Genomic DNA, 12,386 nt, shown 5'->3' on the forward strand with positions numbered 1-12,386 from the left:
AATCTGGCTACTTGCCGTTTAAAAGCCAGTGAAGCCCTCTCACTTCCTTGGAGCCCCGGAACTGCATTTCTCAACGCCTCGGGAGGATCCTCCTGGCTTTCAAACAGAAGGCTAGTTACTTAGGTTCAGAGGCGGGGCAGGCAGCAGCCTGGTAACTACACGACCCAGAAGACACTGCGGCGGACACAAGCAGCGAGTGTAGCCAATGAAGTCACAGCGGAGAGACGTCTCCATGGGTTCTCAATGCGTGAGGGCGGGACTTCCTGCGACGTCCCTCGTGCAGATACGAAGATGGTTGCGTTAGGACCGGTTCACCCTTTTCAGCTGAGTCGAGCCTGAGGTGGAAGAGCGAGAAGACGCGAGAAAAGGTTTCCCCCGTTGTACAGAAGCTAGAGTGAGGCTCGGCTGAATCGGTTGCGGGCGCCGGTGGGCTCTGTCAGCTCCCAGGTCGCCGCCGCTCCCGCCCCGCTCCTCCCTGGCTGTGCTGGCGGAGGCCGAGCGGATGAACCTGATTGAGGTGAGTGCCGCGTCCCAGGGCGCCCCGCCCCGACCCCTCCTCCGAGTGTTGAGGCCCCGGGGAGGGGCCCTTCAGGTCAGGCCCCTGTGTCCCAAAGAGAGGGGCGTTCTTGTGTGGGGTACCGGTGTCCACGGTGCTTGGAGGTGGGGTAGCCCCGGTCCGGGACCGGCACGTGCGAGGCTTGGAGGCGCTGCAGAGTGGGTGGCACTGGGGAGCCCGAGCGTCTGTGTCCCCACGGAGCGGAGGGTGAGGCAGAGTCTCTCCCGGGAAGGCAGCGGAGCCGCTGAAAGCCAGAGAAGGCTGTGCAGGAAGCGTTATGCGCAGAAGTAGATTTTTTTTTTTTTTTTTTTTTTTTGAGACGGAGTCTTGCTCTGTTGCCCTGGCTAGAGTGCAATGGTGCGATCCCGGCTCACTGCAACCACCCGGGTTCAAGCGATTCTCCTGCCTCAGCCTTCCGTGTAGCTGGTATTACAGGTGCCCGTCACCGCGCCCGGCTAATTTTTGTATTTTTTAGTAGAGACGGGGATTTCACCATCTTGGCCAAGCTGGTCTCGAACTCCTGACCTCGTGATTCGCCCGCCTCGGCCTCCCAAAGTGCTGGGATTACAGGCGTGAGCCACCGCGCCCGGCCGAAAACAGGTTGTTAAACTAGGACAAGGGACCTCTGAGGAGACCCCTTGAGTTACGGTAGGGCTGGGCCGTAGGGATTGCAGTAAAGGGAAGATGTGGTGAGATTCTGGATGGGTCTCAGAGATAAAAGTCGACAGGATTTTCTGCTGCATCAAATATAGCTGTGAGGGTAGTGGAAGGTGTGTTCCATGGGTTTTGTTTCGGCTTGAAAATCTGAAAGAATGGAGTTAGAGAAGTCAGCTTAAGGAGCAGGTTTTAGAGGGGACTACAAGTTGCATTTTGGAGGGCTGAGTTTTGGAGGGCAGGTGATAGGCAGGTCCATAAACCTAACACTCACTTTAGAAAGGCACAGACATGTCGTAGGAAGGATTCTGATCTGTGTCAGCAAAAACGAGTCCTGAATGGGTTAAGGAACTGGCCTAGGCTGGAGACTGAGGTGTGAGGTGGTTTCGATTCTGCACCTGCAGACTCAGCAGACCCTCAGGCCCACTCTTTGGATCAGTAAGAAGGTCATCCAGACTAATGGGGAAATTGGGTCCAAACCTGGGTAGGGCTTTGTCACATCTAGTCAAGGGCCTCCAGCAACAGAAGTTGTAGCAGGCAAGCCTGGTTGCTGATGGGACCAGTAACTAACCTGCCCGCTTATCTACTCCCTACAACTTATTTACTTATGAATGCATAAAACATTTATTTAACCACTAATGAACCAATATGCTTGTAAATCTGTGCCTGTAAGTCAGCAGTTAGAAATGAATGTAACCAGTAGTTAAACTTACTCACTTAATAATTGTTTGAATGTTAAGTTTTTCTTTTCTCTGTTTTTTTTTTTTTTTTTTTTTTTTGGAGACAGTCTTGCTCTGTTGCCAGGCTGGAGCGCAGTGGCACGATCTTGGCTCAGTGAAACCTCTGCCTCCTGGGTTCAAGTGATTCTCCTGCCTCAGCCTCCCGAGTAGCTGGGATTACAGGCATGCACCACCTAATTTTTGTATTTTTAGCAGAGACGGGGCTTCACCATGTTGACCAGGGTGGTCTCTGTCTCCTGACCTCATTATCAACCCGCCTCAGCCTCCCAAAGTGCTGGGATTACAGGCATGAGCTTCCGCATCCGGCTGAATGTTAATTTTTCTATTTGCTTGCAATGGAAAGTTTTATATATCACATTTCCTTGACACCGTAACAAGTGGGAAAAATACACACCCAAAATTTCAAAACCCTTTCATGTCATTTGTGTTGAAAACATAAAATATTTCATCCAGTGGAAATAAATTGCTGATACATAGTGTGTACTACTTATGTTTGTTGCCGACACGAGCCCTCTTAGTTGGCAATCCTTTTAATCTCTATTTTACTCATAAGGGTACTGAGACTTAGAAAAGTTTAGTCCTGGCCAAGACACTGAACCCCGAGGAATTATTGTGTAGCCTCAGATAACTTTGCTCTAGTTGCAGGGCCACAGGTGGTTGTAGAGTTCAGCCTGTAGGATGCTGCATTGCTGTCTTAATCCTCATGGCCTGCCTCTTCCCACAGGGTACACGGCAGTGGCAGCAATGTTTATGGATGCTGGACAGGTGAGTGGAGAGTTTCCAGCTTTCACCCATCCCAGCTGGTTTCAGCATGCTGATATAGGGAATGGTGTTGTCCTGAGACTGTTTACCTTTTCTTCTCTCTCCCTTGGGTCCAAGGAGAGCCTGTAATTCCACCAGACCTGGGTTCCAAACTCAGTCCCTGGTTATATAAAGTGGTTCTAGTTCTTACAACTGATGATATGAGATTTGGCATGACATCTCAAACACAGGATCCAGAATGTTCGGATGCTTGGTGGTGAGACTTAGATGGGATGCTGGGAGAACTGTAACTTCATGTTCTAGCTGGCGAGGATAAGGTGGTGCACAGCCGCAGGGCAGGAGGTTGGGGCATGCAGGGATCAGGCATGGAATGGCAGCCTGAGGTTCTAGGGTTTTTGTTTTTGTTTTGTTTTTTTGACAGTCTCACTCTGCCCAGGCTGGAATGAGCTGGTGTGATCTCAGATCACTGCAACCTCCACCTCCCAGGTTCAAACAATTCTCATGTCTCGGCCTCCTGAGTAGCTGGGATTACAGGCATGAGCCACCACACCCAGCTAATTTTTGTATTTTTAGTGGAGACAGGGTTTCACCATGTTGGCCAGGCTGGTGTCAAACTCGTGACCTCAAGCAATCTGCCTGCCTCAGCCTCCCGAAGTGCTGGGATTACAGGTGTGAGCCACTATGCCTGGCAATTCTAGGTCTTTAATCTGAGAGGGGTCGTAGCTAGGGAAGGTTTGAGAAAGGAAAAAAAGGTGATTTGACTCAGATTCTAAGACGCTTCCTCTGCCTGCAGAATGGAGGACAGAGTGAGAATTAGGGAAGAACCAAGGATACCTGGGTGATAGTTCCTGCCACAGTCCAGTGGAGGTCGGTGGTGGCTGGACAGAGTGGCGGCTGTGAAGGTGGGAGGCGTGCGTGGCTCCTGTAGGTTTTAATCTAGAGCTGCTCCCGTTTTTTTGATGTACAGAGTGAGGAAGCCGAGGAGGTGGGTTGCAAGAGAGAGTCAGGAACAGCCCCATAGTCTTGGCCTTGTTGAGAAGGATGGATGTTCTAGCAACTATGATGTGGTGAGTTCTGGTGAGTTCTGCAGCTGGGGGAGTTTAATAGAGCGTATGAAGAATGAGGGTTGGGCCAAGTCAGAAATGTTACGGAGACTCAACTAGACGTGCCAGACTGGCAGTTGAACACACGGGAATGGAATTCACTGGAGTTGTTCAGGATGGAGACACCTGCTGCATGATAGCTGGTGTGTACAGCATTGTAAATCTGTGGGTCAGATTTAGGAAGAGGCATCTTTTTATTCTGGAGGCAATGCCATTAGGGAAAGGAAGAGGCTGAGGACTGGATCTTTCTATAGGGTACCTGCATGGTGTCGGTGGGCATCACCAAGACAGACAAGGGAGTGGATGGACTGAGGATACGTATGTGTGTATTTGTGTGTTTATGTTGGGGATGGCCTCTGGAGAATAAGAAAGGCTTTTTGAGGGGACAGTGCACGTAAAATGGATGGTGAGGCATCTCCACAAAAGAGACGAGATGGTAGTGAGGTTTGGGAGGGGCTTATTACCCTGTTATGGACTCAGAAGGGTTTTGTGTCAAGTCTTGGTGTGACCTGGGTAGTTCCGTGCAAATTCTGAGACTATTTTGGCAGAAGATGGGATCAGCAAGAAGCATTGCTAGGCCTGGGGTGGGGATGGTGGTGGGGAAGTCAGTGTGTCTGGGCTTTGGATTAGAGTTAGGGGATAAAGTTGTGGCTGCTTATGGGATAGCATGCACATGTAGAAGGGAGAAACAGCCAAGAATGTGCGGGTTTGGGAAGCTGAGGTGAAGGCAAGAAACAGGATTGGATTGGGGGACCTTCAAGGCAGTGTTTCTGAAACATTGCATTCTGCTCAGTCCAGGGGAACATAGGGTTCTGGTGCATTTGCCATGCACTGCAGGATTCCATGTGCAGAGTGGCATGCTGAGAGGCCATGGGAATAGTCCTGACTGAGCAGTGGTGGCTGTTAGTGCTGCAGGAGTCGAGGTGTTGGATACATGAGGGGGTGCCTTCCAAAGTGTGAGTGGAGGAGCATGAACAGATGGTCCCAGCCCGGGCACTGGGCACTTAAGGGAGGAGATCGAGTCCATGTGTGGTTCAGTGAGAGGCAAGATCTGGGGGACTAGGGAAATTGAGTGACTAAAGAAAGGTCGGCCTCCGTGTGCCAGGTTTTGATGGTGCTTTTCAGACTCTTCCCCAACCCATCTTTGTTCTGTGCTTAGAATCAGTGATCAGTGGCAGTGAGGGGAGAGCAGGTACAGGCGCCACGAGGACCTGGTGTCTTCCTCCTTGAGAAGTGAGTGGAGGCTGAGCAGGGGGTGGATATATGTGGGTGTACTGAGGAGCACTGAAGATCCTGGAGAGGAAAGTGTATCCGTGATTGTACCCGCAGGATTTCAATCTATGGACAAGAGTGAGTGATGACAGAAAAGCTAATGGCATTGAAATGATTTTTTTCTACGACTGGCGAGAGATCACGCCTGGATGATATAATTTTTATTTCTTTCATTTCCTGAGTGGAGGGGGTATGCCATTCCACATAAAGCCACAGAGGAAATAGCAGATTTGGTCAGGAGGCAGATGCACAATTGAAGGGAGAGCATACATCAGAGGCTTTATTGGGGTTGTGGCTGGAAAGGCACGCAGGGCAGCATGAAGAGCTTAAGACTGGGTGGTTTGCCTGATTTGGGCAGCCTGGGGGCATAGGGACTATCCCTCCTTGTAAAGTATAAGCCTTGTGTTGATTTAGGGCAGGAGAAATCATAGGCAGTTCAGACTATGGGATCTGGATTGTAAGGGAAATGTTAAAACACTGGTTGTTATTTTGGTCCTCTAATTCTTAGATTTCAAATAGATAAATATAGATCTAAGGAAACAGAGTAAGAAGTTGCTCATGGGCCTGGAGGGGTGGCTCACGCCTGTAATCCCAACACTTTGGGAGGCCGAGGTGGACGAGGATCACAAGGTCAGGAGTTTGAGACCAACATGATGAAACCCTGTCTCTACTAAAAATACAAAAATTAGCCAGGAGTGGTGGTGCACGCCTATAATCCCAGCTATTCAGGAGGCTGAAGCAGGAGAATCACTTGAACCCAGGGAGTCAGAGGTTGCAGTGAGCCAAGATCACACCACTACACTCCAGCCTGGGCAACAGACTGAGACAACATCTTAAAAAAAAAAAAAAGAAGTTGCTCATGGACTAAACTGTCATAATTTTGGCAGGATTGTATGGTTTTTGAGGACGTGGCCATACATTTCTCCCAGGAGGAGTGGGGGATTCTTAATGACGTTCAGAGACACCTGCACAGCGATGTGATGCTGGAGAACTTCGCACTTTTGTCATCAGTAGGTAAGGCCCTGACACCTAGGTCAGTGTCTTGTGCTGGGCAATAGCTTTTCACTTTTTTCCTGGGCAGGTCTGTCTCACACCAGATCATGGATGCTGCATCCTCTCCTTCTTTCCTGGCATATGTGTTGTGGGAGCCACGGCTGGGCTGTGTCATCTGTGTTAGTTTTCCTTAAGAAGCTTAGCTCTTGTCACTCTGAAGCCTTGTAAGATGAGGCTCGGCCGGGCGTAGTGGCTCACGCCTGTAATCCCAGCACTTTGGAGGCCAAGGTGGGCGGATCACCTGAGGTCGGGAGTTCAAGACCAGCCTGATCAACGTGGTGAGACCCCGTCTTATAAACAAATAAATAGATAGATAAATAACTACAATTTTAAAAAAAGATAGGCTCAAGTCAGAAGTCTTCAGGTTTCTCTAGAATATCCTAAAGGCCTTGCCTGCCCCTGGTTCGTTTACTTTATCCAAATGCACGAAACTCTTCTCTCTGCAAGACTTTGTCCATTCTTCTTGCTGACATACCTGAGGGATACCCTGTGTCAGGAATTTCAGGGATTCGACCTCGTCACTGCTTGTGAGGACTGTGGACTTACTGCTGCAGGACTTTGCACTAGAAGTTCTGGTAACTTTAGAATGCAGCATGTCCTGGGTTTATTGCTCTGTGTACAAGCTGTCTCCTCCCTTTCCCTGTCTTTACCCCTAGCTTGGCTAATGCCACACCTAGATAGTTGCTCACCTTGAGCAAGGTAGAGGTCCTGACAGAGTGGGTATTACTCCATCGATGGCAAGAGATACTCAGAAGGACTTGGCCCCGATGGGTGGTAGCCCAGAAGGGGTGTGATGACAGGGCTGGGTCCACATCACACTGGGAATCAATCCAGTTTGAGGTCCCTACCGGTGACCACACCACATGTCTCTTTCTTTCCTATTGTGATTTCTTTATTGACTTTCATCTCCTGGCTCCCACCTCTAACCCTACCTCTCTGACCTCTACCACTCACCTTTTTTTTTTTTTTTTTAAGATAGAGTTTCACTCTCGTCCAGGCTGGAGTGCAGTGGCTCACTGCAACCTCCGTCTCCTGGGTTCAAGGTATTCTCCTGCCTCAGCATCCCAAGTAGCTGGGATTACAGGCATGCACCACCACGCCCAGCTAATTTTGTATTTTTAGTAGAGACAGGGTTTCTCCATATTGGTCAGGCTGGTCTCAAACTCCCGACCTCAGGTGATCCACCCACCTCGGCCTGCGAAAGTACTGGGATTACAGGCGTGAGCCACTGCACCCAGCCACCTGTTCCCTTTTGCTGCTCCCTTTTTAGTGCCCTCCAACATATGACCTGTATTTAAGGTGTTGTGAGGTCTGCATGTATACTTCAGTAGTCCCTGAACACCAGCTCCACTGTCACATCAGATCTCTCTGGGTCTGGACACAGCCTTCTGCATACTGCTCACCAGCAGTATGGCCTGTTGAAAGCCATTTACCATTACTGGGGGACTCTGTGCTCTGCACTGTACCACTCCCTATGTTGTTCCCCATCATCAGGACTGTTTCATTATGAGTTTCTGTCAGGCCAGTTCTTCCCAGTAGGCCTTCCTCTCACTGGCTTTAGTGTCCATGCTTGTCACCAATCCCGTGGTCTTGTGAGTTGGTCTGACAGACATCTGTGATCTGTGATGGGGCTGACTTCCCCATCCAAAGTCAACATGCACTTCACCAGCATTTCTGTCCTTAGGTTGTTGGCATGGAGCCAAGGATGAGGAGGCACCTTCCAAGCAGTATGTTTCTATGGAAGTGTCACAGGTCACAACTCTAAAGCCAGCGTTGTCTACCCAGAAGGCCCAGCCCTGTGAGACATGCAGCTCACTTCTGAAGGACATTCTGCACCTGGCTGAGCACGACGGAACACACCTCAAGCAAGGGCTGTACAGGTGTGCAGCCAAGCTTTACCTGCACCAAAAGGAGCATCTTAGAGAGAAGCTCACCAGAAGTGATGAAGAGAGGGCTTCATTTGTGAATGACAGTGTTCATGTGGCGGAGAGGAACTTCACGTGCACACAGGTTGGCAAGGATTTTACTACCGATTCAGATCTTCAACAACAGGCTCTTCACAACGGGTGGAAGCCACACAGGGACACTCGTGGTGTGGAGGCCTTTGAAAGTGGACAGAATGATTACAGTTGCAGCCAATGTGGGAAAGACTTTTGCCAGCAACATATGCTGTCTGAGCACCAGAAAATCCATACAGAGGAAAGGCGTTATGAGTGCAGTGAATGTGGCAAATTATTTAAATACAACTCAGACCTTACTAAACATCAGGGAACTCATAGTGGAGAAAGGCCTTATAAGTGTAGTGAATGTGGAAAAGCCTTCAGACTCAAGTATAACGTTGTTCAACACCAGAAAATTCACAGAAGGCCTGTGGAAAGGCCTTATGAGTGCAGTGAATGTGGGAAAGCCTTCCTTAAAAAGTCTCACGTACTTCAGCACCAGAGGATTCACACCAGGCCAAGGCCTTACGGGTGTAGTGAATGTGGGAAGGCCTTCTTCACACGTGCTCACCTTGTTTGTCACCAGCAAATTCATACTGGAGAACGACCATATGGATGCAATGAATGTGGAAAATTTTTTATGTACAATTCTGCGCTCATTAGACATCAGAAAGTTCACACTGGAGAAAGGCCTTTTTATTGTTGTGAATGTGGGAAATTCTTTTTGGACCGCTGCACACTCATTGTTCACCAGAGAGTTCACACTGGAGAGAAGCCTTACAAATGCAACGAATGTAGGAAATTCTTTAGATACCGTTCCACACTCATTAGGCATCAGAAAGTTCACACTGGAGAGAAGCCTTATGAGTGTAGTGAATGTGGGAAATTTTTTATGGACATTTCCACACTCATTATTCATCAGAGAGTTCACACTAGAGAAAAGCCTTACGAGTGCAGTGATTGTGGGAAGTGCTTTAGGTATTGCTTTACCCGGAATAGACATCAGAGAATTCACTCTGGAGAGAGGCGTTATGAATGCAGTGAATGTGGCAAATTCTTTGTGGACAGCTGTTCACTGAAGAGTCATCAGAGAATTCACACTGGAGAAAAACCTTTTGAATGTAGCATTTGTGGAAAATCCTTCAGGTGTCGCTCCACACTTGATGCACATCAGAGAATTCACACTGGTGAAAGGCCTTATGAGTGCAGTGAATGTGGAAAATTATTTAGACACAACTCAAATCATCTTAGACACTGGAAAAATCACTTTGGAAAAAGGTCTTTTGAGTGCACTGAATGTGGAAGAGTTTTTAGCCAAAATTCCCACCTCATTCGGCACCAAAAAGTTCACACTAGGGAAAGAACTTATAAATGCAGCAAATGTGGGAGATTTTTTATGGACAGCTTCACACTCATTAGTCATCAGAAAGTTCATACTGGAGAAAAGCCTTATGAGTGCAGTGAATGTGGGAAAGTCTTTAAATACAACTCTAGCCTTATTAAACATCGGAGAGTTCACCCTGGAGAGAGACCTTATCAGTGCAGTGAATGCGGAAGAGGCTTTAACCAAAATTCTCACCTCATTCAGCACCAGAAAGTTCATACCAGATAATGAATGTATATATATAAAGCAGATACGGAAAGACTTCACACAGAAATCTGCTCTGATTTAGCCCTGGGACCTATGTGTTTTAAGAAAGTATTCTTGGTTGGTGCCTCATGCCTGTAATCCCAGCACTTTGGGAGGCCAAGGCAGAGGGATCATGAGGTCAGGAGTTCGAGACTGGCCTGGCCAACATGGTGAAACCCCATCTCTACTAAAAACATAAAAAATTGGCTAGGCATGGTGGTGCCTACCTGCAATCTCAGTTACTTGGGAGGCTGGGGCAGGAGAACCCAGCAGGCGGAGATTGTAGCGAGCCAAGATTTCGCCACTGCACTCCAGCCTGGGCGACAGAGCAAGACTCCAACTCAAAAAAAAAAAATAAAGTATTCTTTGAGAATACAGATAACAAAATCTAACATCTTAACCATGTTAAAGTGTATAGTTCACTAGTGTTAAGTCACTCACATTGTGCAATGAATATCTAGAAGTCTTTTCAATTTAGGAAACTAAGTCTATACTTTTAAAACCTTATCCCCCACTCCACTTGACAAGCATCACTGTATGAGTGTTAGTAGTCCAGGTACCTCATAGAAGAAAGCTTAAGTTTTGGTCTTGTGATTTATATTGTGGCTTATTTTGTTTAACATACTATTTTTAAGGTTTCATGTTCTATAATCCATTAGAATTTCCATCCTTTTTAACTGCTCAATAAAATTGTTACAGTCATGTGTTGATTGACAATGGGAAGTGTCCTGAGAAAAGTGTGAATAGGCAATTTTTTTTTTTAGTTGTGTGAATGCCAAGGATGTATGGTGTACCCTGTAGCACCTTGCTACAAACTTGTACAGCATATCATTGTACTGAATACTGTAGGCTGTTGAAGCATACGGTGAGTAATTGTTTTTAAGTATATCTAAATGGAAAAGGTACAGTAAAAATACAATATGAAAGAAAGAATGATAGACCCACATGGAGAACTTACCATGAGTGGAGCTTACAGTACTGAAAGTTGCTTTAGGTGAGTCAGTGAGTGGTGGTTGAATGTGAAGGCCCAGGATGCTACTGTACTGTTGACTTTATAGATACTGTATACTTAGACAACACTAAGTATTATTTTTCAGACAGGATCTTGCTCTGTTACCTAGGCTGGAGTGCAGTGGTACAATCATGGCTCACTGCAGCCTCCATCTCCTGGGTTCGGGCAATTCTCCTGCCTCAGCCTCCCGAGTAGCTGGGACTACAGGCACGCGCCGCCGTACCTGGCTAATTTTTGTATTTTCAGTAGAGAACGGGGTCTTACCATGTTGGCCAGGCTAGTCTCAAACCCCTGACCTCAAGTGAGCCACCTGCCTCAGCCTTCCAAAGTGCTGGGATTACAGGCATGAGCCATCGTGCCCAGCTGGACAAAATTGTAGAATATTTTTTCTTTAATATATTAGCTGACCATTTTTTTACTTTATAAGCTTGTATTTTTTAAAACTTTTTGACTATTTTGTAATGTTTTGATTAAAACTTTGTATAACTGTACAAAAATGTTTTTTACATCCTAACTTAAACTTATTTTTGTTAAAAACTAAGATCTGCACATTTATATCTAGGCCTCCACAGGATCAGGATAATGTCATTGTCTTCTACCCCCCACATCCTGCTCCAGAAAGTTTTCTGGGGCAGTAACACATGGAGCTGTCATCTCCTAAGATAACAATGCGCTTTTCTGGAATACTTCCTGAAGGACCCGCAACTCCATGTATACTCTAATGTTGGAGAACAGCTAATGGTAAAAAGTGTGGTACGCTAAGAGCACGAGCTAGTAACTAGTATTATGTACTGTACATGATTGTGTATGTTATAGTTGTATATAACTGGCCGTACAATAGGTTTGTCTATACCAGCATCACCATGAACATGTGATTAATACATTGTCTTCGGGCTGGGCACACTGGCTCCCGTCTGTAATGCCAGCACTTTGGGAGGCTGAAGCAGGCGGATCACAGTGTCAGGAGATCGAGACCGTCCTGGCCAACATGGTGAAACCCCCTCTCTACTAAAAATAACCAAAATTAGCCAGGCATGGTGGTGGGTGCCTGTAGTCCCAGCTACTCGGGAGGCTGAGGTAGGAGAATCGCTTGAACCCAGGAGGCGGAGATTTCAGTGAGCCGAGATAGCACCAGTGCACTCCACCCTGGCAACAGCGAGACTCTCAAAAAAAAAATACATTGCGTTACCATTGCCATCATGTCATTAGGTGATAAGCATTTTTCAGCTTCATTATAATTTTGCGGGACAGAAAAGTGCGGTGCATGATGATCTATGTATATGCCACTTTTCCTTCCGTTAGGGTTGTTTCCACTCCTTAGGTGTTAATAGCAGATGAGCATGAGTGTACAAGTAAATATATCTTTGAGGCTGTGCTTTAAATTCCTTGTGAGGATTTACCCAGAAGTAGAATTGGTGCTTCCTATGTTCATTTTACAAATATTTTTTGTTTTTTAATTTCTGCCCTCACAATGTTCCCATCCTATGTTAATTCTGTTTTAAATTTTTTGAGGACTATTTTTTATAGCAGCTGCATCAGTTTATATTCCCACCACAGTGCAAGGGTTATAATTTCTCACATCCTTACCAACACTTTTATAATTTTTTTTTTTAGTAGTAGCTGTACCAATGGGTTGAGGTGTTATTTGTTAATTTTTTTTTTTT

At 46.9% G+C, this 12,386-nt stretch overlaps 1 protein-coding gene across 5 annotated transcripts; it reads left to right on the forward strand.

Annotated features, from left to right (window-relative positions):
* Nucleotides 1-277: 277 nt before the first annotated feature.
* On the forward strand, nt 278-10,427 carry ZNF17 (zinc finger protein 17). Of its 5 annotated transcripts, XM_078360946.1 has the most exons (5): nt 278-517; nt 2,675-2,715; nt 3,680-3,779; nt 5,975-6,101; nt 7,825-10,427. In XM_078360946.1, exons 1-5 carry the CDS (start codon nt 503-505, stop codon nt 9,690-9,692), a joined length of 2,151 nt encoding a protein of 716 aa, XP_078217072.1. In that variant the 5' UTR covers nt 278-502; the 3' UTR covers nt 9,693-10,427. The 5 variants fall into 5 exon arrangements, with proteins under 5 accessions (XP_078217072.1, XP_002762589.3, XP_008986999.3 ...); XM_002762543.6 differs by lacking the exon at nt 3,680-3,779; XM_008988751.5 differs by lacking the exons at nt 3,680-3,779; nt 5,975-6,101.
* Nucleotides 10,428-12,386: the final 1,959 nt, after the last annotated feature.

This window comes from Callithrix jacchus, chromosome 22 (assembly GCF_049354715.1).
Source record: "Callithrix jacchus isolate 240 chromosome 22, calJac240_pri, whole genome shotgun sequence".
Classification (NCBI taxonomy): Eukaryota; Metazoa; Chordata; class Mammalia; order Primates; family Cebidae; genus Callithrix; species Callithrix jacchus.